Source organism: Lipophrys pholis (assembly GCF_963383615.2).
Source record: "Lipophrys pholis genome assembly, chromosome: 19".
NCBI classification, from domain to species: Eukaryota; Metazoa; Chordata; class Actinopteri; order Blenniiformes; family Blenniidae; genus Lipophrys; species Lipophrys pholis.
The window spans coordinates 25528274-25554320 of NC_137647.1; the positions used below are offsets into that span (position 1 = coordinate 25528274).

The window sequence follows — 26047 nt, forward strand, 5'->3', positions numbered from 1 at the left end:
CAGAGAAGGTCTACAAGCAGACCTCACTTCAGGAAGTCTCTATGTTTTATTGTTCAAGGCTGTTAAAGCCGAACTTTTGTTTTATATTGTTTAATGTTTGTTTCTGTAGCAAAAGGGGGAAATTGAAGGGCAGGAATGACATCATATCACAACATAAATGGAGTACTCAGCCCAATGAAGAGGAGTAAAATATTAAATAAATGAAAAAAGAGTGCGTTGGAGTGATATTACTACAGGAGACCCACCTAACGGAGAAGGAGCATGCAAAACTTCAAAGAAATGGTTAAAACCAAATATTTTCTGCTTCATACAAATCAGGGCACCGGAGCCATTTTAATTTCAGGGAAAATTTCATTTGAAATAATAAAAGTGATAGAAGATATCATAACCTGCTAACCTCCTGAAGGACAAACACCCAGACCTGCAGAAGGAGTTCAAAGAACCACAGCTAATAACTTATATATCTGTGAAAAAATAGCTCTGGAAAAAAATGTAAGCTATTATAAATATTAGTATTATTAATATAATATAAATAATATAAAAGAATATATGAAAATATTTTATTTTAGCCATTTAATGTTATAAAGATTACTGCATAGTAACAAACCATTTAAAGACACTGGTCCTACTTAAGACAGACTGGATCTAATGACTTTTTTTGTGTTTTGTTTTTATTTGGAAAAGTACTGAACTCCTTGGTGGTATCGGTATCGGGACCAAAATGTTGGTATCGTGACAACACTAACCTGCACTCTTTTCAATATAATTTACTCCAACCACTCAGACAGTCTACCTGAGATTGGAGTCTTAATGGCTGCTGTTTGATAGAGTCGAGGAGGGATACCTGTTTGCAGTACAGCCCTCAGTGGCTCGTTCAGTTTGTCACGGTTTGGTGGGGGTGTGTGTGGGAAGGTTTTTGTTTGGGGTGCCAGTCAGGTCTCTCTCCTGACATGTAAGATGGTTTTAGTCAGTTAGGTTGTTTAGTTAATATAGTTTACACAACCCATCACATTTTGTTGCTTTTCCCCACATCAAACATACACAAGGTAAAAGACAATTAAATGTGTGAAATGTCCCAAACAAGCAAACACATGAACACAAAGAAAATGTTATATTTGTTTTCATTTAAACTTAAAGTGTCCCAATAAAAAAATGCAGGGAAAATGCAGTTCAGTTCATCAAAAAGCAAATTTACTCCCAACTGGAGAAGAAAACTCTAGTTCATCAACACAAACAAAAAGTTTCCACCAGAGCAGGAATATTTGAGCACCAGGGATTGATTTGGGTCAGTCAGTCTCCTGTCGTGCTTCACAAACTGCTCCAGAGGGGGCGCTGTAGTGGAATGGTGGAGCTGCAGTGGCTGGAGGAACGAGATGTCTGTGAAAAGCCTGGCACGGAGGAACCACAGCCGGACGCCAATATGCTGCAGGAGGAATTACTTCTCTGAACAAGCATGAACGAGCAGAGCTCCGACACCTCCGCTTCTCCCTGGGTTCCCTCAACACTGCCAGGTGAGGCTGAGATTTTAAAAGCAGCGCCTCTCAAAACCAGTTTGCTCAGTGCACCAGTCATGATTACAGGGGGTGTGACCAGGCTGGCTGTCACAAGGTGCATCATGTAACTCCGACCTGCTGCACTCTCTCTCTCCTCATGCTTGCTTGCCCGTCTGCAGCCCCACTACAGAAGCCGTGTTTAAAACTCGTTCTTTCTTAAAAGGAAAAAATAAATATTTCAGGGAGGGCTTTTAGCAGGCGGGCTACATGAAAACACAAATGTACAGCCGTGTGCGGGAATTTCCCGCACTATGAAAGACAGTTTTGCAGGAATTGACGAAAGTATGCGCGATCCCTGCAATCCCACAGTAGAATTCAGGCCCTGTATAGAGCTCGGAAATAGAAAATATTCACTTTTCATACAATTGCCTGCTCAATATACAAGTGTGCGTTAATTATTTCAGAAGCTGCAGACTTTCTGAAAGCTCTAAAACCAAATGAAGAATACAGCGAACACGTGGCCACTCTTATATGTATTGACTGTGCAGCATCCAGCTCCTCTACTCCAATCCCTGAAAGTGGAAAGAAGCTACGTGCCTGTTTGAGCTGCGGCGTCATGTCCTTCCAGTCGGCCAGCAGCCACTTGCAGAGTGTGAGCAGCGAGCGGCAGGCGGCGCCTTCGTTCTTTCCCACATGGCAGTAAGACAGAGCGGCTCCACTCAGCATCTCCATGGCTGTCAGGGACTGACCTGTAGACACAAAGCTGCATGTTCAGCTCCAACGGCAGAAAGTCAAGACACTAAGCTCAGCAGTTCTCCTCAATACAGTGAGTCACATATCAAAAGATACCGGTACATACCACATCTCACCACTAGATGTCACTGTATGAGAGAGCTGAGAGCTGCTACAGTGCCACAGGATAAGCTCATTACTACCAGATTGACCTTTTTGACAAAGATGATAAAGCTCACCTGCACTCCTCAGAACTTTGGCCTTCTCGATCTGGACTTCGGGCCCCCATCTTTCCCCGAGAGTGCCGTCCAGGCTGAGGCGTCTGAAGGCCTTGCTCAAATCGTCCGGTTGCTGCTCGTCCATCTCACTGCACTGGCTCAGCAGGCGCGACGCCAGAGAGATGTTTCCCTTCTTACGGGCGAACTTGACAGCCATCAGACAAAGCTCCAACAGGTGGCCATCAACAGAGGACGGGTAGCCTGCAGGACAATGCACATTTTTCATTTAATTAGATTTGAATTAAACAAAACAACATAGTGCCTATAACCGGCACTAAAAAAAACAACAGCTCTGAATATAATGAATATACAAAAATATAGGAGGTGGTGGATGAGATTTACAGTATATATACACAACAATTACCAATACAATTCAGTTGTGCAGTAATCCTTTTAGTAGGATAGTTGAAAGGTCTGGTCAAATATAGTCCAAATACGGGCGCCACACTCTGTAGAACTGGTCTATACTGGTGTGTATAATACTGGTCAGGTATTCTAAGGGGATCAGTTCAGAAATTATTTTGCGCCAACCGCCGACAGATGGAACTTCGTCAGTAATCCAGTGTAACAGGATACTTTTCCTGGCAGCAAATGTTAAAATATTGAGTAGTCTTTATTCAGCTGCTGTTTTCACTTGTTTAGATGAAAGACCAAGGATCAGCGATATGGGGTCCATATCGATATTAATATGGAAAATGTTTTGAATTTCAAGTAAAATTTGAGTCTAGTATATCTGAAGTTTATGACAAGACCAGAAACAATGAGTCAATGTTCTCACATCAGTTTTACACTTAAGACACAAAGGGGAGAGGGAGTGGTCAAAGAAATGGCGTCTGTGAGGAGATATATGTATTTTATGTATATTTTTTAGTTGCAATTCTCTTGTCCGAGTGCAAATTGAAATCTCTTTTGCATTAGACCAGCTCGAGTCCCACATTTCTTCATGTATGGTGACAATGCACATTTAAACAAGTATTACAATGTGTAAGGCGAACAAAATTGAGGAAAATAACGAGGAGCGATAATATAGAGCAGCGGTTCTCCATTATTTTACAGTGTGCACTACCTGAGAAAACCTCCAGGGGCCTCTTTTTTAAAACATTGAATAGGACACTAACTAAAAGTGTACGTGTGCCCAAAAGATAATCTGATTCATGAAACGGTGTGGATACACACCTGCAGGTACTTCTCTCTTGATAAATCACTGTCCACCTGGAGGGTTGCGCAGTTCATATCCTGCCTCTACACACACATTTTACCATGAACGATCAATAGGAAGTACCACAGGTATATTTCTGCATAAATCAGCCTGCTGATCGATGGTATTTTACCATCAATCATGGCAGACAAGAAAAAGGAATTTCACGGAGAGTGAAATAGTCATGGTGGAGGTCGGGAAAATTATATCAATTGGTGGTTACATTAAATAGTGCGAGACCCTCAGAGAGTGGAGAGTGACTCCAGAGGTGGAGAAGAAGAGTGTGATCAAAAGGTGGAGGCCAGAGGAGAGTGACACCCTCATGGATGAGAGTGACACCGTCATGGAGGCCAGAGGACAGTGACACCCTCATGGATGAGAGTGACACCGTCATGGAGGCCAGAGGAGAGTGACACCCTCATGGATGAAAGTGACACCCTCATGGAGACCAGAGGAGAGTGACACTGTCATGGATGAGAGTGACACCCTCGTGGAGGCCAGAGGAGAGTGACATCTTCATGGATGAGAGTGACACCATCATGGAGGGCAGAGGAGAGTGACACCGTCATAGAGAACAGAGGAGAGTGACACCCTCATGGATGAAAGTGACACCATCATGGAGGGCAGAGGAGAGTGACACCGTCATAGAGAACAGAGGAGAGTGACACCCTCACGGATGAGAGTGACACCGTCATGGAGGCCAGAGGAGAGTGACACCCTCATGGATGAAAGTGACACCCTCATGGAGGCCAGAGGAGAGTGACACTGTCATGGATGAGAGTGACACCCTCGTGGAGGCCAGAGGAGAGTGACATCTTCATGGATAAGAGTGACACCATCATGGAGGGCAGAGGAGAGTGACACCCTCATGGAGGCCAGAGGAGAGTGACACCGTCATAGAGAACAGAGGAGAGTGACACCCTCATGGAGGCCAGAGGAGAGTGACACCCTCATAGATGAGACTGACACCATCATGGAGAACAGAGGAGAGTGACACCCTCATGGGTGAGAGTGACAGCATCATGGGGGCCAGAGGAGAGTGACACCATCATGGAGGCCAGAGGAGAGTGACACCCTCATAGATGAGAGTGACACCGTCATGGAGGCCAGAGGAAAGTGACGCCATCATGGAGGCCAGAGAAGAGTGACACTGTCATGGAGGCCAGAGAAGAGTGACACTGTCATGGAGGCCCAGAGGAGAGTGACACCGTCATGGAGGCCCAGAGGAGAGTGACACCGTCATGGAGGCCCAGAAGAGAGTGACACAGTCATAAAGGCTGGAGGAGTCACAACATCATGGATGAGTGACACCGTCATAGATAAGAGTGACACCATCTGATTCAATTCACCATCAGGTTGAATTCACCACTTCACCATCTGGTGTTCTGACGGGATGAAATAGAACTGTCTGTGCAGATGGTGAGGTGGCGAATTCAACCTGAGGCGGTGCTTTAAGAACTGGATGATCACCCTTCCACATACGCAGGTCGAGAATATTATAACAACAAAGTCACTGGTGACTCCCGGTGGCTCACGTGAGTCTATAGAGTCACGTGACACTGGAAGCTCAGTACCTTTTCACGATTAAATTTTTGCTGTACGGCTGCTTTCAGTTTGAGTAGTTTTTCTATGGCTGCGTGCTTGTTTTCATAAAACACAACAGCGGTCTCCTGATATTGGATCTGCTATCGAGCCGGTTACGAACCGCTCTTGGCGTTTCTGCTCGAACCGGTTCGTGACACAGCGCTCAGCTTCGTGGGGGAAAAAAAGCGTTGCTCAGCTTGCATGATTGGAGTCACTAGTAGCGTGCTCTGGTCAACCTGACTCTGTTGCTCAGTGATGTAATAATACAGACAGCACTGTTTTTTCTGTTTATTGGACCCCTAAAAAATAAAAATAAAAAAATCTGCTCGGCGCGCATGAATTTGAGTCACTGGTGCAATTCTCTGTTCGACCTGACTCCTAGAGTGGATAATACTACAAACAGTACTGCTTAATTCATTCGGTTCCATTCAAAATAAATAAATAAAACAACATAAATAAGGGGCTTACAATGCTGCAGTGTCTGGCCATGACCTGTGTTCTGCCTGCCTCGGTGTGGATCACCTTCAGGAGGCCCTCTCAGAGAACGCCTGTACCAACTGTATGATTATGCCTCAGTCCGTGAGGGTCACTCGCCTGGCCAATTTTGAGGAACCTCCTAATTGACACGCCGTGTCATGTGGCCATCTGCCTCCTGACCAGCCTGCGGACCGTAAGCGCTCTTCGCCAGAGGCAGAGGCAGAGGCAGAGAAAGGAGGACTCAGATGAAGGCTCTGCTTCAGAACCTTCAGGCTGATCCTGGCCACAATGTGTGGGAAGTGGCAACACATGATGAGGATGTGATGTCCGTGGCTGCTTCTGATACCCTGTCAGGCAGATTATGATGTGTTACGCTCTCAAGCCGCGGGTGAAGGAATCTGTGACTGGGGCGATAAGAACTGCCCATAGCCGGTTGGGAGTAGAGGTGCCAACTTTACAACAGATCCCCTCTAGTGCTTTTTTCCGACGCCAATCCTTTTGGCAAAGCCTTTTGCTGTTCGCCCTTCGGAGGAATGCATGAAGGAGCTGCACGCTTGTTGGACTGACACAAAGGCCTTTTCAAGGCAAACGTCAGAAGGACGTGCGTTGGCAGCGATGCAGGACCCTGACAAAGTTGGCTTGGGGAAGATGCCGGCCGTAGAACCGGCTTATTGCCTCACTCATTGTACACCCCGAGGAGACTTTGAGGACAAACGCCAGGTGCCCGCGACCGCAGTGTCAGATCACAGACGACCTACTCTGCAGGGCGTATTATATGGGTGCCTACATGGGTCGCATCGGAAACTATGTCCCAACTAACGTTGGGCCTGTCTGCAACATTGGAGGAGGGGCTCCTTGACCAGCCAACACAGGGCTTGATGGATGCGTCCCTGCAGGCTTTTGCCGTAATGGCAAGGGAGCTCGGCCGCTTGATGTCTACTCTGGTTCAGACCCCGCTGTCGGAGCCGAGCCTGAGGACGTTGAGGAGCGTACCGGTGGTTCCCGGGGAACTGTTTGATTTGGCTGCACTTCAGGCCCTCGAGCTTCCGGTGTGACATGACTATATAGAGTCACATGAGCCACCAGGAGGTCATGAGTGATTGTTGTCATAATATTCATGACCAGCGTAAAAATGATCATCCAGTGTTTTAAAGTGCCTATGACACCGTATCTCCTGTTAATTTAATAATTTTCCCCTTAAAAAAAAACAAAAAAACAGTCAAAGTCAATTTTTCTTCATTAGATACCCCCTGGAATTTACACCTATTCAAATTGTGTGCTCTTGACAAGCTGACCCTCTCCAGGAGGTCGGAGACTGGAGAGGAATGTGGAAGTGACATACGAGGAGGAACACGTTCTCTCGGTCTGCAGGGAATGCTGTGTTTTCATATTGTGTTGGTGCTTTTTTTGAGGGGACTTTCAACACAGAATGACCTAATACATAGACATACAGTAGTAGACCTCTACTAGATTGTGTATGTCTACACAGTAGTTTATGTTGTGTTGTTACTGTTTTGTGGCTTCTTACAGATAATCTTAAGAGTTTGTAGAAGTGGATTTTATCTCTAATGACACAATTATAACTGGACACAAGCTGGCCTTTGACGCCACCGCCAGGTTTATAAAATGGGCTTAATATGTTCTAACAGGCTTTGTGTTTTAGGTCTATCTTGTTTGTGGCTTTGGTTTAATTTCGATAAACAACGGTCCGTTTCTTCCTGATGGTTTCTGTCACTGTGTCTTTTGCACTAGTTAGATTCTAGACTGTTCTTGAGTGTTCATTCTCGAATTGTTTATAAGTTTTGGAAATGTTTCGTGGACTAGGTTTGGGCTGTTTTTTATCGGTATTGAAATGTGTTTGTTACCAAGTTTAGTTTAGTTTCTGACTGGGTTTATGTTGTGTTTCCACTGGTTTGCAGCTTCTGTATTTAAACTGTGTGATGGTTGTTGAAATGTCAGCTGCTTATTGCCTGAAATCTGGTTTTGTGGCTTTGTCAAAACTGCCACGCTGTACAATGATATCATTGATGTGGCAGAGGAGGAGCTTCCTGCAAAGGAATGTGCTGCGGGGATTAGAGAGAGAACCCAGAAGCAGCTGACCTGGTGGGCAGAATCAACCAGCAGCTTTTAGCAAACAAGCCTGTGCAGTGAGCTCAGAAAACATCTACCAAGAACCAGTCATGCAGTAAATAAAGACTCTCTGCTGGGGAACTTTGCTACTCCTGAACTGATATATGATCACCTGTGATGTGTGCTGAATCTTCCTTTGAGCTTGCTGATTATGATTTTAGTAGTTAATTGGTGATTTTTACTTGATTTATTTGCATTTAAAATTGTATTTAAAATCTGCTAAAAATATGGTTAATTATGTACTATGGTTTACAGTGGAAGACCACAAAACATAGTCTGGGGGTCCCTGAGCAGGACCCTCAGCCCCCCACCCCCCCCACCCAGCTCTCTCCTGAGCGCTGCTCTGTGCGGCTGCTACCAATGGGTCATCCAGGATAGAATTTCCCCTCTGGGGATTAAGACAGTGCTTTGAACAAACAGAAAAAATTTTAACTGATTTAAAATACCACTTTAAATCTGCCGACAGCGTATCAGAAGTTTGACATTTTTGACACTTTCATTCAATATTGTTAGCCCACATCAGCATCGCACTCTGACGTGCACAAAACGTCAACATGCACCAGGTGTGGGTGTGCAAAGGCCAGTTCAACCGGTAGTGTTTCCTCCCTGTACACGGAATGGCGAGCTGGGTCAGTAATATCAAACTCCTTAGAATTACTCCTAAGAACCCTGCTAAGAGTTGACTTATGAGCAATAAAATGTTTCACTGAAAGCTGCACTTAAAAGTAAGTTATCAAGCTTCTTACTCACACTTTCTGCGAAGTGTAGGACTGAATCTTAAGTTACTCTCAGAGCTGAGTTACCACAGTACTATGTGCCGTAAACAGAGTTTTAGGTGATGTCACTTCCGTGTCCATAGAAATGACCAATCATGGCATCATGGCTGAGAATTCTTTTTCTAAGAATAAAGTTTGTGAAAAAAGTAGCCGCTTGTACTTCCGAAATCATGGAAAGTTCCAGTACGCGTGTTTACGCTAGAAAAAAGTCCCGGTACGCTGAGGGGTAAAAAAAAAAAAAAAGTGCCAGTGTAGTGCCAAAAAGTGATTCCCTGCCAAAAAGTGAACCCTGTCAACGGGAGCACCCCGACTGGCTGTCTCTGGAGACGTCTGTTCTGTTCCAGCTGCTTTTATTAGGATTTACAGCCATAACGTAAAGATTTATTAAACTGTATGAACACGGTAACAATTAAGGTGCGTCACTGGGAAAGTTTGGTTTCCTGCATGTAAATAAAATGACGAATAAATAGCATCATCTTGCATGTCTTTTACGTGTCAATAATTAATGTTTACAGTGTTTATGTGTTTGAGTTGTCTGGTTTGCAAGTGCAAGCAAGGAAAACTAACTGAAATCAAGATGATTCACCAATGGGTTCCATGAAAAACCAAGAAACTATAGATTTTATATTGCTTGTATTATTATTATTATTACACATCTGTACCGGTGCATAGCAGCCCACTTTAAGCACTGGAAACCGTTTGATCAGCTGCTCGTCATCAAACAAAGCTCTCCGAATGTTCGTGCATGTCTCTCTCGCCTCAGTGCCGCCCCCTGCTGGCAGCACCTAACCACTTAAGACATCTCTTAAATATCTGGGAGAGTAGGAGTGATTCTTAGACTGAGAAAATTGATAAACAGCTTTTATTCTGAAGTTTGGGAGTAAGACAAAATTTCACAAATTTTCAGGACTTAAGAGTACAATGGCCTCTAAGACGCTTGACAAATACAGCCCCTGGTATTTTCAGAAAGTTTTGCTTCCAGTGGCTCTGAGCCCCGTTGTCATCTAAACGGAACCCCAAAACGCCACAAAAGTTTTGCGTTTTCACTTGAAAACGTTGTCAGGTAAATGGTACTTCAGTATAATGAATGGATTCATGGATATATTTTTGACAAATTTTAATCCTCTTCTCTCGGTCAGTCTCTACGATTGGCCAAATCATCTTCTCCCAGTGAAAACAACGGCGGCTGTTATAAGTTTTGCGTTTTCACTTGAAGTCGTTGCCATGTAAACGGAGCCGTAGATGCGCTCCCAATTGCTGCAGATTCAGACATTTCCAGACTTTTAAACTTGGTTTTATTAAAATGTGTACAGTGTGTTTGTTGTGGTTACCTCTGAGTTTGTGCAGGAGCTCTCTCTGGAACATGGTGTACCTCAGGGCCTGGAGGAAAAGCTGCACATCCTGCTGCTTACAGGAGCTCAGAGCGTCGCTGCACAGAGGAATCACACAGTCCTGCACACAAAAATACTCTATCAGCGGCTCCCTGAAGCTTTTGCTCAATCACATACATGAACATTTTCAAATCACTCTGGTTTCATTTGAAAGCGGTTCAAACTAGAAATGTGGAGAAAACAGGTAAACCAGATTAAAACACTGGAAAATGGTGAAAACAAAAGAATGAAAGAAAAACAAAGGAACAGCTAAAATGGCCAAAACGGCTAAAACCACTGAAAGAAGTTAACAAAATAAAGAAAAACAGAACAAGAAAAAAAACTGCTGAAACCACGAGAGAAGGAAATGAATCCATTAAATATAGACGGTTCCAAACACATTAAACATCATTAAAGCAAACCGATTTAGTTTCTCCATGTAAAAGCTTGAGCCGTTTCATCTTCGTTTCACAGGTTGAACATGTTTCATGGCTTCACGTGAGCCAGAGAGTGAGAGTGAGAGTGAGAGTGAGAGAGTGAGAGAGTGAGCATACTTCCTGGCCGCTCAGTGTGTTTTCCAGCGTGGCGGTGCAGTGCAGCTGCAGTGTGGGCAGGGTGGGCAGGGCGTCCGATAGGGTGAGGGTGGACAGACGAAGAGGACCCAGGCAGATCCGTCCGGTTTGTTTGAGGCAGCGCACCAAATTACTGCAACACCACCAGACAGTCTGAGTGTGAGCTGGTCTTTAAATCGTCAGGAGGAATCATGCAATATATCACAACAGACTGAACCGTGTTTCCACGCTGTGTTCATGATCGGCACAACACAATGACACATGATTCAATAAGAAATATAAGTCAGAGTGAGATTTGCAAAACCCAAGGTTAAGATCACGGAGCCCACAGGCTTTTAGTTTGACACTCACTCTGGGGTGGGCGGGCCTTTCTGATCCTGCGGCTGATTGGCTTTGGCCATGGCACTGACGGCACTGCGCAGCAGCTGCACCTCGATGGCCCTCTGCAGCTCAGTGGGGTCTGGACTCATGGATGGCATCAGCCTCTTCAGGTCTGCAAAGAGCACGGTCTGACGAGGCTGCAGTCTGTGTGTGTGTGTGTGTGTGTGTGTGTGTGTGTGTGTGTGTGTGTGTGTGTGTGTGTGTGTCTCACTTACCCAGCTTGTCCTTGGAGCTGCTTAGAAAGCTGTAGTCCTCCCCAGGCAGCAGCTCCAGTTGCGCCCTGCACTCCGACAGGTCTCCGTCCTCGAAGCAACTCAGAGCCTGGACATAGTTGAAGTCCGTCCTCAGGTGGATGCTGAGCGGGCCGCTGGCGCCCTGTTTGAGCGTGTTGACGGTGCTTTGCCACTCTTTCACCGAGGCCCAGTCGCACAAGGCCACGTAGCACTGGCAGGCTTTGTTGGCCAAGAAGCTGATGACTTCTGGAGAGCACTCGCTGGATTTGAGCAGCACCGTCTTCCTGCTGTCACCTACACCCACACCCACACACACACACACACACACACAGAGAGTGAGACACAAAGAGAGCAACAGAGAGAGACAAAGAGAGAGACAGAGAGAGAGAGACAGAGAGAGAGAGAGACAAAGAGAGAGACAGAGAGAGAGACAGAGAGAGAGAGAGAGAGAGACAAAGAGAGAGAGAGAGAGAGAGAGACAGAGAGAGACAAAGAGAGAGACAAAGAGAGAGACAGAGAGAGAGAGAGACAAAGAGAGAGAGAGAGAGAGAGACAGAGAGACAAAGAGAGAGACAGAGAGAGGGACAGAGAGAGAGAGAGACAAAGAGAGAGAGAGAGACAAAGAGAGAGACAAAGAGAGAGAGACAGAGAGAGAGAGAGACAAAGAGAGACAGAGAGAGAGACAGAGAGAGAGAGACAAAGAGAGAGAGAGAGACAAAGAGAGAGAGACAAAGAGAGAGAGAGACAAAGAGAGAGAGAGAGAGACAAAGAGAGAGAGAGAGACAAAGAGAGAGACAAAGAGAGAGACCTTTGACCTTTAACAGTTCTTTATTTTTTTTTATTTGTCACAAAAGCCGAATACTCAACTATAGTTGAATCTGATCACGCTCCTGTGTTATTAGAGGTGGTATTTCCTCTTATCAATCTAGAATACCCCCCGTGGAAGTCAGACAAAACCTTACTAGCTGATAATGCCTTTTGTGACATGATAAATAAAAAAATTTATGACTTTCTAAAATTCCATAAAAAAGAGAATGTCTCCCCTTCACTACTGTGGGAAACACTGAAAGCTGTAATACGAGGTGAAATAATCGTATACTCTGTTAGGATTATTAAGATGATGCAAGCACAGTAGATGTTCAGTACTCCATCTCCCCCTCCCCTGAACTCTATAAAATAAAGCTTCACCTTCAAACTCAATACAGTTTGTCATCAACTGAAAAGACAGAGCGACTTTTACTGAAATCACGTGGCTACATTTATGAACATGGCGAGAGAACTGGACACTTTTTGGCACACCAAATCAAATGCTGCTCCGCCGCGAATTAACCACTGATCCTAAAACAGTTAGCGAAACATTCGCCATGTACAACTCGCATTTATACACGTCTGAAGCTCCTCAAGACACGACTGACATGGAACACTTCTTCAGCAATCTATTGGCACCCTCTACAAATGCGAGACATACGAGGACTGAGCTCCCATTCCAACAAACTGAAATTGTAAACGCTGTAATGGCAATGCAAAGTGGTAAAACACCTAGCCCCGACGGCTATCCAGTTGAATTCTTCAAAAAATTTGCTGACAAACTGTCAACAATTTTACTTGATATGTTCAATGACTCACTGTCTCGTAGGTCACTGCCTGAAAAATTGTCTGAAGCATCAATTATTCTCCTACTCAAACCAGGCAGAGATGACACAGAATGCAGTTCGTATCGTCCCTTCTCTCTTTTGAACAGTGACGTGAAGATCTCAGCCAAGGCTCTTGCCTTGCGCTTACAAACCACAATGTGTGATGTAATCTCTGACAACCAAACAGGTTTTATTTAAGGACGACACTCATTTACAAATATTCGACGACTCCTAAATATAATTTACTCTCCTGCATCTAGTGTAGTACCTGAGGTTGTTATTTCATTAGATGCAGAGAAAGCGTTTGACCGGGTAGAATGGCAATATCTATTTAGATGCCTGAAAATGTTTGGGTACGGTCCCTATTTTATCTCGTGCATTAAACTTTTAGACACGTCACCCAAAGCCTCTATAATTACAAATGGTAAACAAGCTCCATATTTCTATCTATCAAGAGGAACTCGTCAAGAATGCCCAATAAGCCCACTGCTATTTGCCAGAGCCATTGAGCCTTTCTCCATTACACTGAGGTCACTATCCTCAATAAGTGGGATTCACAGAAAAGGAGTAGAAAATGGATTATCGTTATATGCTGATGACCTTTTACTATATGTATCTGACCATATTTGAAGCATTCCCCATGTTATTCACTTGTTAGAGAGATTTGATACATTTTCTGGATATAAAATGAACTTCAGTAAAAGTGAGTGCTTTCCTGTCAGTGATTTCGCCCTTCAAATACAATGTTTTACCATTCAAAATGTCTAAAACCGGCTTCAAATATCTGGGTATTAATATTACAAAAGATATGCAAAAACTATACCAAGAAAACTTCCTCCCTTTGCTTGAGAATGCTTAACTCGACCTAAAGAAATAGAGAATGAGAACAATCAGCTTCTCTTTGGCTGGCAAGGTTCATTGTATTAAATTATCTGTACTTCCCAAATTCCTGTACTTGTTTCAAAGTATTCCACTTTCTCTTCCAAAGTCCGTTTTCAAATCAATTGATAAAGCCTTTCATCTTTTTTATGGAATGGTAAGAACCCGAGATTGTGTTTAGAAGTTCTTTAGAGGCCAAAACTAAATGGCGGCTTAGCGTTTCCAAATCTTCGCTATTACTACTGGGCTGACAATGTTCAGAAAGTTATATACTGGCTTTACACCCCTGATGCTGACTGGTGCCATCTGGAAAACTTATCTTGTATCTCAACATCCCCTACAGCCTTGGTCACTTCCAGTCTTCTCCTCACTATTTCAAAGAATACAAATAACCCGGTTGTCATCAATTCACTCAGAATATGGTTTCAATTAAGGCAAAACTTTGGATTCAAACATTTTCTGAATACAAGTCCTTTATGTAATAACCATGTCTTTCCTCCAGTTAGAGCAGACTCTGCATTCTCTAACTGGCAAAGACGAGGCATCTGTGAATTTAAAGATATGACCATTAATGGCTCATTTGCAAACTTTGAAGACCTGTCACACAAATGTAGCCTCCCAAAGTCCAGTTTATTTAGGTGCTTTCAAATCTGGCACCTTCTTCAGTTTAAGGAAATTTCCCAAACCTAACTTCAACACTGGGTGTAGATGATATCTTAAAAATCCCTTTTAAGTCCAAAAGCCTCATTTGGAGAATAAATGACCATATAGCTTCCCTCAATAGTTCGTCTCTTATGAAGATGGGGAGTGGCTGGGAAACTGAGCTTGGGAGGACATGGAAGAGGGATCCTGGCAATGTGCATTACAAGTGAATGATAGCACTTCATGTGCAAAGCTTAACATCATACAACTCAAAGTTTTACACCGGGTCCACTTATCTAAAACAAAACTAGCTAGAATATACCCAAACGTAAATGCTAGCTGTGACAGATGTCATTATTCACCTGCTATCCTACCCCACATGTTCTGGATGTGTCCTGCCCTGGCCATGTATTGGGCTATAATCTTTAAAACACTGTCAGAGGCACCTAATACTGTCCTTCAACCCAATGCTATTGCTGTTATATTTGGCATCAGACAAAAATACTTCTATGTTGAGGAAAAGTCACAAAGACATCATTGCCTTTACAACAATACAGGCACGCAGAAGAATATGATTGTATTGGAAATCAACAAGCCCCCCTAAAGCATCTCTGTGGTTGAGTGACGTGATGCATTTTATAAAGTTAGAAAAGATAAAATACTCACCCAGACGGTCCAAAGACAAATTTTATTCTATCTGGGATCCCATCTTGACTCACTTAGGCAAACTCAGAACTTTACCTGAGACTACTTTACCTGTCTCAATATTTTATTTTAAATGACACCTCCAGGGTTCAGGGTCGCTCAGGTACATGAAGGCCTGTCTGTGGAGGGACTGGACGTGTTGCATTTTATCGTTCTTACAGTTTAAGTTCACTTCCCTGAGGCCGCCGGAGAACTTCCCGAAACGGGCCAGTTGGTTCTCCAGCAGCTGGTTGGAGATAAACGGGGGAACCCCGGACACAGTGACCCGGGTGGACGGTACGAACAGCGGTGACACCGGTATTACTGATCCTCTAACACTAGTCCCTGTAGTATATATAGAATGTTAATATGACCCACCACGTCTCCAACAGCCAGGAGAACATCCTCCACAGAGTACCGGGGGTCAGCTACCACCCGAACTCCGTGTTTTATAGAGGGAGGCGGCGAGCCCTCCACCAGGAGGCACGCCATCACTCCTCCAACCAAAACCCCTGATTACTCCTCTTACCTTTACATAGAGAACCAGGGGAAGAGAAACACCGAAGTTTAAAGTGCAGAAACACAATTTTCACGTTCAGACTTTTCCAAGTGCTTCACACCCGCTCACACCCAGCATGCAATGCGAGAGAGCGAGAGAGAGCGAGAGAGAGCGAGAGCGAGAGACAGAACACACTTAAATGAGCCACTGACAATGCTGCACCTCTGTGACTCTGGCAGCTGGAGACTCACCGTTGCTGGCATGTTTGGGGCTGCTGCTGCTGCTGGAGAGTTTGAGGAGACAGTTTTCAGAGGTCTTGATGCTGCAGTCCAGCCCTGTCACAGCAGACAGCTGATCCTGATACTCCACCGCTGCTTTCTCAAACCTGGCAACACACAGCATAGAAACTCAACATGCAGCCAGTAAGCACACTCTTTACTTTTCATTTTGCAGCAAATGACACAGTGGAATTTCCCTGGGGATTAATAAAGTATCTATCTATGTATCCATCCATTCATCCATCTGGTTGGAATGAAAGGATGCAGAAGAAAGAAGAGTGCCCCATTAACATTTAATCAATATCGACAAAAAGAACCACAATCTTTATTATAATGGCCACATATTGTTAATACAGTGATATATTAACTGATTGTTTCCAAACTTCAGATACTTGTCTCACCCTAACACTATTTCTTTAGTTTTTCATCTACGTGGTTCCAGATTCATGATGCTGCAGCGCTTTTTATTTCAATTTGATTTTATTCATATAAGGTAAAAATAAACCAATACAAATACTAATAAATAGTGAAGTCAGCGTGGGAGCCACTGCTCAGATTTGATGCTGAACCGTGTGTGTGAAGGTGACTGTGATGTGTGCAAGCTCACCGGCCCTCAGCCTGCAGAGCAACAGAGGACAACCAGCCCAGACTCTTGCCCGTGGTGGCCAGGCTCCAGGCTGCCAGGCCCTGGATGGCCTCAGGACAGCGCAGCTCCCACAGGGCCTCAACCAAAAGGGCCAGAGGGACCTCCACTTCTGGGCCCTGCACACAGCAACAGGACCGTCATGGTCACACAGCTCCACCGTCATACAGCTCCATCACAGGGCGGAGCCTCACCTGTGTGCCGCTGTTCTTGATCTCTGTGAGCAGGTCGAAGCCGTGCCGGATGGTCACAGCCGGCTGTCCAGACAGGAGGCCCACCCTCATCAGAGCCAGGCGGATCCGGGTCAGCCAGTCCTGACAGGTCTGGCGGTTCGTGTAGAAAAAGGTTCGAATCCCCTGAGACACACAAAGTAATGTGAGATCATGTTCGATCTGATTGACGGAGCAGTTACCTAAAGAAGAAATGCTTTTTATACACCAGTGCAGCACAGATGGGGCTTGTCTTCTTTTTCATGATGCAGTCTTTTTTTTGGGGACAGATGCAACTTAAGTGAGATTTAAGATGAAGAAAATATATTACACAACTTTTAAAAGTTGAATAAAAAAAGATAGCAATGTGTAAAATTTCTGACAAATTATTTGCAATTAATTGAATTTACAATGTACAATATTGACAAAAAGAGAATTCAGGATTTATAGCTGAAAAACTATTTTGAGTAATTGATCTAAATTAAAATGTGTAAAACTACCAAACTTACAAAGAAATCATGACCCAAAGCTCAAAATGTGTGGGACGGTCGTTGAGACAATGTTGTTGTTAACAGTGAAGTTTGTCCCGACGTGTCTGAAGACTTTTAGTTTGGTAGTACTGGGACACAATTTCCCGTCGTCTTCATGTTTCCGAGCCACAGTTCAGGACAGAGTCAGTGTGTTGGCTCACCTTGGGGGGGGCAGTTAGGGCGTTGGCACAGCCCTCGTAGGCGTTGTACATGAGCTTCTCCAGGTTCTCCAGGTACTGCAGCAGCAGCACCAGGCGCAGCTGGTTGGAGTGGTGTCCGTCTCCGTCGCTGCCCGAGCCGGCCCAGGCTCCCAGGTCCTGCTCGGGGTTGAGGCTGTGTGCGGCCAGGCTACGGATCATCCCTGAGATGGGGACTTAGGGGGTCAGACCAGAGCTGTGGCACTCAAAAAGGACTGAGCAATGCAGATTTACCTTCGATGGTCTGGAAGGTGTCCTGAGCTCTGCCCAGCGGCGTCCGCAGCTTGGACAGCACAGTGAACTGCGCTGCCTCCCACACTGCCCACTGCCACAGCACCACCTCTGTCTTCAGCAGGGCGCGGGACACCGGGTCGGGCCGGGAGCCGCCGTCAGCCCCCCGGGAGCCGTCCCTCTTGTCCAGCCGCTGGCAGCTGTGGTATAGACGCTCCAGCCAGGGGTCCTTCCTGTGGGAGCAGTGACAGAGCAGATGTAGTCACCGCGTCCTGTCTCCACCAGCTGCCGGGAGCGGGGTGGATAGTTACCCTCCGCGGTGCAGCACGCCATATAGGATGAAGCTGATCAGGTCGCTGAAGTCCTGGGGGTGGAAGGTGCTGTTGGGAGAGCGGCTCATGTGGTGGCGGATGGCCAGAGAGATCTGCCTCATCTCGGGGTGGCTGTGGTTACTGTGGAGAGCACATGACACAGACTGAGGAAAGGTTTCATGCTTTCTCTTCCTGTGTGTGTGTGTGTGTGTGTGTGTGTGTGTGTGTGTGTGTGTGTGTGTGTGTGTGTGTGTGTGTGTGTGTGTGTCTCCATCTGTTGATTCAGCAAATCTCAGCCTTTCTATTGGACTTTTTTTAAAATCCTACTGTGAGTTCTGAGTTCACAATCCTGCAGCACCAAGTTTCACCATGAAAGTCTCACTTTGTACTTAAACACGGTTGTATTAAAAGATACAAGTGATAAAAGTAAAGAACAAGGGTAAAGCAGTCATTAAAAATGAGACTGAAGTTAAAGTCCTGAAATTAACATTTTAACTCATTTAGAAGACAGTTTTAGTTGAGAGATTTCGAACTATTGGATCCGTTTTAGTATATTACAGCATATTGACAGGGGTTATATGTTCACTGAAATTTATTTAGATTCCAGTATTCAAACAGAAGGCATTTCTCAATAAGAAAATATTTGCTGTATTAAAGTGAAATATTTGCAGTGCATTTCCACCTGCTAATTTTTGGCAAAATAATAAAACAATGACTAATTAATCATTTTCAGCAGAATAATGAATCACACAAATACTGGGTTTGTACACCTTTCACCTTATTAGCTAATAATTCTACGGAACGAGGAGGTGCAGATTTGCATCACTGTGAAACAAACACTTCCACAGCAAATTGGCTGAAACTTGGCTGTTGAGGTGCAGCAGCGTTATTGGATGTATTTGATACGCCAGCGGTAATAAACTGACAAATGGGTGCTGGGACGCGAGAAGCAACAACTTCTTTTTTGTGATTTTTCCCCTTTATGTGGCCAACGACCCCAGCCTGGTCAATGTTGGACATGTTGAATGTTTTACAGCACAAGTTGCACTCAAGCACGTCTTAGGTCGTTGTCCTTTCACAGCCATAACTGGAATTTAAAAGCCACTTGATTCTGAAGATGCACATGGCTGGCATGGCACAGCTAATTGATACCTGCCCGCAGCGGTAGCGTACCTACGCTACTGGTGCTGTGGCAACTATGTGTCCAAATTGGGTCCGATTTCAGTGACTGTGCATGCGTCAAATTTTCAATGGTGCTGTTCTGCGTGTATAACATCCTCATCCCACAGATACTAGTGAATGCAAGAATAAATCCATCCATCCATCCATCCATCCATTGTCCACCGCTTATGACCCAAAGCTAATGACCCAAAGCTCATGACCATAGGTGAGGGTAGGAACGAAGATCGACTGGTAAATCCAGAGCCTCGCCTTTTGGCTTCGCTCCTTCTTCACCACGACGGACCGATACAGCGACCGCATAACTGCAGACGCTGCACCGATCCGCCTGTCGATCTCACGCTCCATCTTCCCCCCACTCGTGAACAAGACCCCGAGATACTTGAACTCCTCCACTTGGGACAAGGGCTCTCCACCGCCCTGAAGGGGGCAAGCCACCTTTTCTGGTCGAGAACCATGGCCTCGGATTTAGAGGTGCTGATCCTCATCCCAGTTGCTTCACACTCTGCTGCGAACCGCGCCAGTGCACGCTGAAGGTCCAGGTTTGATGAAGCCACCAGGACCACATCATCTGCAAACCGGACCCCCTCCGGTCCCTGGCTGTGCCTAGAAATTCTGTCCATAAAAGTTATGAACAGAACCGGTGACAAAGGACAGCTCTGTCGGAGGCCAACGTGCACTGGGAACAGGCCCAACTTACTGCCGGCAATGTGAACCAAACACGTGCACTTATGGACACCCCTGTGCTCGAGCATGGTGTTCCTTATGGCCAAACTGTGACTAGCACAGAAGTCTAATAACAGAACACCTCTCGCGTTCAGATCAGGGAGGCCGTTCCTCCCAATCACCCCCTTCCAAGTCTCACTGTCGTTGCCTACGTGGGCGTTGAAGCCCCCAGTAGAACAATGGAGTCCAAGAAGGTCGGGTACTCTGTACTGCTGTTCGAGCCAAAGTCCCAGACAACAGTCAGAGACCTGTCCCCTACCTGAAGTCGTAGGGACGCGACCCTCTCGTTCACTGGGGTGAACGCCAACACATGGCGGCTGAGCTGTGGGGCAATAAGCAAGCCCATGCCAGCCCGCCGCCTCTCACCGCGGGCAACTCCAGAGAAGTGGAGTGTCCAGGCCCTGTGGTGGAGCTGGGTTCCAGAGTCCAAGCTTTGAGTGGAGGTGAACCAGACTATATCTAGACGGTATCTCTCAACCTCCCACACAAGCTCGGGCTCCTTCCCCCCCAGTGAGGTCATTTCCATGTCCCAAAAGCCAGATTCCGTGTCGGGGGTTTAGGTCGTCGAGGCCCCTGCCGTCAACTGCCACCCAATCCACACTGCACCCAACCCCTACGGTAGCCTCTGTGGGTGGTGGGCTCACAGGAGGAAGAGGAGGAGAGTCCATATCGTTCCTTCGGGCTGGGCCCCGTGGGCAAAGGCCCGGCCACCATGCGCTTGCATACAAGCCCCAACCCAAGGTTGGCTCAAGGGTGGGGCCCCGGCTGTGGCTTACTGGGCGACGTCACGCTTCTCTTTCGTTGTTTGTCGATAGGGGCTTTTTGAACTGCTTTTAGTCTGACTCATCACCTTGGACCTGTTTGCCTTGGGAGACCATACTGGGGGGCATAAAGCCCTACGACAATGTATAATAAATACAACAGAAGTGTTTTTATCCTATTTATACTGAGTATGTACATTGCGCAGAAGTTAAAGTTGGACCTATTTTTGACGCGAACTGCATTCACCACAACAGCAGAGGCGGAAGTCATTGAATACACTTCTTGTAAATGGATTCTTGTACACCTCTGAAATATCACGACAGACATTAATTAACCATTTGAAAATAAAAATAATTGTATCTACCCTAGTTATCTATTACGGCATCTGCATTTCCATAACATTTCCAAAACTTTAAACAAAAAATATAAATCCATAACTTTTCTATGACTGTGTGAACCCTGCATTGAGCTGCTGCTGATGTTTTAGTAATTCTAACAGATTGTGTTATCTTTTTTTAATCTACATTTAATTGTTTGAGTAGTTTTAAGCTAGGTTTACACCATCTTCCCAGCAGCCCCGTTTCAGGCCACCGTGGACAAAACGGGATGGATGTGAGACAACGCAGGGGGACGGTAAACGTAACAGGTTGTGATTGCCGTGCCAGATTTTTAAACTGTCAAAAAATTTGCCACGCCTTGGATGAGAAACTCATTAGCCCGTAACAAAATGGGATGAATGGCACAAAACGTGGCAGCACATAATTGGCCGTAATAGAACTTGGAGGCGGTCTGTAGTGGGACGGGAGGCTTACAGGAAGTGAAGTTTAGTGCGCGTTCTATCACAGTTGTTTCACGGTTGCTTCGTGTTTTATCTCTTCGTGCCATGCTTTGTCACGGTTCTCATTGCGTAGTTACGGTATATGGTAGCCGTTTCCTCACGTTCAATCGCGGCTTGTCTTGAAGTGTGACGGTTTGTGGACCAGACGCGTTGCGTTCTACTCCGGTCTGCCACGGCACGCACGGTCTGGGAGGAAGCCGGGCCCGGAGGGGAGTTTCATTAGAGTCTGAGCGATCAACGACAGAACACCTTCTACAAACTCTGACACCGAAAAAGAAATCAAGAGGTATGAAGGCCAGGGCGCACTACGTTTGGGGCAAACGGGGCTGCCAGGAACATGGTGTGAACCTAGCTTAAGTATTTTGACCTATTTCAGTTTTATCTTTTTAAAGCACTTAAAATTTTACAAACAATCAATAAGTATTGACAAAACAAAAAAACTAACAAAAACAGCACAACAAATACACAATAACAGTATAACAGTTAACATAAAACACTCAACACACAGCAACCATCTGACTGGATCAGTCAGCTTCTCCAACACAACACAGGAACTTCTCCTTCACCAGAGATTCTCCATTGTTCTCCAAGATAAAGCCTGCAGGAGTCCAAAGTCAATTAAATTCTGTTGTTCTGAATCAACCTTCAAGTATATACCTAAAGCACAGTTTGGCTTCGAGAGGCACTTTCAACTGAACAATTTTAGGAATTGTTTGAACAACCGCTTTCCAAAATCGTTGTACTTTTGGACTCTCCCAAACACCATAAAGCAGAGAACGTTTTTCCTTCTCAGCACTTCTTGCAGGTATCTGGAGCGTCGGGGGACCAGCGGTTCAGTTCAGCCTTATTACTGTGAAAGAAGTTGTAACAACTTCATTCTGGTCGCAATAGTTTGAATGGGAAACAGCATGTGTCAGAGCCCAGAAACAAAGTTTGATATGCTCTCTTGTATATCTAGTTGCCGTGCTTCTAAACTCTCAGTGGTGGACTCTTTATCATGACATACCAGGGTGTCATAAAACAAAGAAACCTGCCTGTCTTTTTTAATTTGAAGAGAGGAGATTTCAATGTGCAACAGTGGTTCAGCTATTACTTCTTTATTGATTTGATGGTATAAAATGTTTCAGCTGTAGATATTTGAAGAAATGTTTTTTTAATACTATCATACATCAGGCACAACTGTTCAGACGTCAGGAGGCTGCCCCTGACATCAAGATCTTCCATTTTCCACACGCCTTCAACCGTTCACATTTTAAAACCACCATCTGCACTAAAATGCATATTACCCCATATAGGGGGAAAACGAGATAGGCGAGTGTCTCCAATATGTTTATGTACTTTACACCAAATATCAAAATTTTTCTTGAATCTTTGGGTCGGGCGAGTGCAGATACATCTTTGATGGCGGCTTGAAACGGAGCTCTGCTCTATACTGACCCATACTGAGGCGGTTTCTGTGGAAAAGTAGAACATTATCGCACGCATTTGAGCTGCCCAGTTTTCCAGATGTGGAAAATACAACCCTTCCCTCTCATAAGGCAGGTAAAATGGTCTCAGTTATTCCATATGAATTTATTTAGGATACTATCGAGTTTACCTAAAAATCTTTGTGGTAGAGAGAGGTAGTGAATGAAGAGTTAAGAATTTTGGTAATACCGTATAGTTCCCAATAGAAGAGCACCGCCTAATATAAAAGAGCAACCCCCTTATGCCTGGTTTATTATGGTGGCTCATGTCTGCTGGTGACAAAATGTGTCTGTCAGGCCGATTCTGATGTGGAGGAGGGAGACGTTGGTGGTTTGTGGAGTTGATAGAGGGAGGAGGGAGACGTTGGTGGTTTGTGGAGTTGATGGAGGGAGGAGGGAGACGTAGGTGGTTTGTGGAGTTGATAGAGGGAGGAGGGAAGACGTTGGTGGTTTGTGGAGTTGATAGAGGGAGGAGGGAGACGTTGGTGGTTTGTGGAGTTGATAGAGGGAGGAGGGAGACGTTGGTGGTTTGTGGAGTTGATAGAGGGAGGAGGGAAGACGTTGGTGGTTTGTGGAGTTGATAGAGGGAGGAGGGAGACGTTGGTGGTTTGTGGAGTTGATAGAGGGAGGAGGGAAGACGTTGGTGGTTTGTGGAGTTGATAGAGGGAGGAGGGAGACGTTGGTGGTTTGTGGAGTTGATAGAGGGAGGAGGGAGACGTTGGTGGTTTGTGGAGTTGATAGAGGGAGGAGGGAAATCGCTGGTGGGTGTAGAATTGTAGTTGTTTATTCTTCTTTGTAACACATGCCGAACTGGTTATTTCACACACACTTGCAGTATGACCTCGGAACGCTGGACAACAAAAAAACTACACTTCCCAATGGCCAAATCATGTTACGACTCCACTTCCCACAAGGCACTTGGCATTTAAAGGGACAGGCTCAGCATGTAACAAAAGGCACATATAATAAATGTACTTACTTCTTCCTCATTCACAAAGAGTACTGAAGACTTTGAAGAGTTAATAGTTTATCCTGAGAATCAGCCAAAGATATCAATCTGCTGCATCAAACTACTACATTGTGATAGCCAAATTTGCTAAGAAAAGGATAACATCATTGGCGTATAAAGCTATTTTATGTTCCTGTTATTTAATTTGGATACCTAGTATGTTTGTCGATACTCTAGTGGTCATAGTCAGGAGTTATAACACTAATATGAATAATATCGGGGATAGAGGTGAAGGACGTTACATTAGCAACACTATGATGGGTATGCTTAGAAACTGAAAATCTAACACCTAACAGGACAAAACCTAACAGGACATTCTGACCAATTATTCCAGGACAAGGTTGTTCAGCTTGACGCATGATGGCAGAGCAACAGATTAGAACTCAGCTACTCCGGATAACACACATACATCTTTCATGACACACATTGATTAAGGACATCTGATTTCGGTTGGCAACAGACATCATAACAAAATTGAACAATCGCACTGAATCCAACCTATTGTCGGGGTGTGGCCCCCACCCAGAATAAAAATGTCGAACCACTGAAGTTGGACACTCTGCTCGTCCTCCTGCGTGAGACGTTCAGGGTCCAGCGCTGCGCATTTGGCTATCTTTACTATCTTTGCTAAATAGATGGTAAAACGTATCTTGCGGTCTTGAGACTTTTTAGACAACCAAGTATGGCAGGGGTGTCAAACTCAGATCCTCGTGGGCCGCAGCCCTGCACGTTTTCCATGTCTCCCAGCTTCATCACAGCTGATTGCAATGAGCAGCTCGTTATCTGGCTTTGTGCTGAATGTGGTGATGAACCATCAGGACATTCAAGGGAAGGGAGACATTGAAAACGTGCAGGGCTGCGGCCCACGAGGATCTGAGTTTGACACCCCTGAAGTATGGGATCAAAGGACGAGGAGGAACCAGTGGGCTTAAGGCCGGGTTCCAACAGAGGACACCACTGGCAAGGAGATCTTTCTTATACTGTATAAATGTCTTCGAGATTAGGTTATTTGTTAGGACATTTGCAGTTGGATCTGTGTAAAATAACTGGATCCACTCTAAAAAATCATTTCCACATCTAAACTCTATTCTTTGGAAAGCTTGTGAGGTGTCCAGCGATCATACTGCTGTGTCCCTGGCGTTAGATCCTTCATGGACTATATTCAGTACTCTCCTGATGTGGTGGAACCCTTGTCAATTTTGCACAAAACCGTTCTGATCACTATAAATTAAATGTGGAATATACACTCACTGGCCACTTTATTAGGTACACCGGTCCAACTGCTTGTTCATGCAAATTTCTAATCAGCCAATCACATGGCAGCAACTCAATGCCTTCAGGCATGTAGAGATGGTCAAGACGACCTGCTGCAGGTCAAACCGAGCATCAGAATGGAGAAGAAAGGTGATTTAAGTGACTTTGAACGTGGCTTGGTTGTTTGAGTATTTCAGAAATTGCTGATCTACTGGGATTTTCACCCACAACCATCTCTAGTGTTTACAGAGAATGGTCCGAAGAAGAGAAAATATCCAGTAAGTGGCAGTTCTGTGGGCCAAATGCCTTGTTAATGCCAGAGGTCAGAGGAGAATATCCAGACTGGTTGGAACTGATAGAACGGCAACAGTAACTCCAATAACCACTGGCTACACCCGAGGTCCGCAGGAGAACGTCTCTGAACGCACAACACCTGGAACCTTGAGGTGGAGGAGCTCCAGCAGCAGAAGACCACCCCGGGTGCCACTCCTGTCAGGTAAGAACAGGAAACTGAGGCTCCAATCCCCACAGGCTCACCAACAATGAACAATAGAAGATTGGAAAAACGTTGCCTGGTCTGATGAGTCTCCATTTCTGCTGCGACATTCAGATGGTCGGGTCAGAATTTGGCATCAACAACATGAAAGCATGGATCCATCCTGCCTTGTATCAACGGTTCAGGCTGCTGCTGGTGGTGTCATAGTGTGGGGGGTATTTTCTTGGCACACTTTGGGCCCCTTAGTACCAATTGAGCATCGTGTCAAGGCCACAGCCTCCCTGAGTATTGCTGCTGACCATGTCCATCCCTTTATGACCACAGTGGACCCGTCTTCTGATGGCTACTTCCAGCAG

General features: G+C 45.3%; 1 protein-coding gene across 3 annotated transcripts in view; it reads right to left on the reverse strand.

Moving 5' to 3' along the window:
- Window positions 1–26047, reverse strand: part of smg1 (SMG1 nonsense mediated mRNA decay associated PI3K related kinase) — a 97819-nt gene that overhangs the window by 46689 nt on the left and 25083 nt on the right. For all 3 annotated transcript variants that reach the window (XM_080487530.1, XM_080487529.1, XM_080487528.1), the window contains exons 19-30: window positions 17962–18102; window positions 17654–17883; window positions 17384–17583; window positions 16678–16839; window positions 16448–16602; window positions 15814–15947; window positions 11207–11518; window positions 10962–11103; window positions 10593–10743; window positions 10000–10120; window positions 2465–2704; window positions 2091–2242 (exon numbers count right to left, since the gene is read on the reverse strand). In XM_080487530.1, the coding sequence (XP_080343656.1) occupies window positions 2091–2242; window positions 2465–2704; window positions 10000–10120; window positions 10593–10743; window positions 10962–11103; window positions 11207–11518; window positions 15814–15947; window positions 16448–16602; window positions 16678–16839; window positions 17384–17583; window positions 17654–17883; window positions 17962–18102 (2140 nt within the window). The remainder of the gene's footprint in view (window positions 1–2090; window positions 2243–2464; window positions 2705–9999; window positions 10121–10592; window positions 10744–10961; window positions 11104–11206; window positions 11519–15813; window positions 15948–16447; window positions 16603–16677; window positions 16840–17383; window positions 17584–17653; window positions 17884–17961; window positions 18103–26047) is intronic.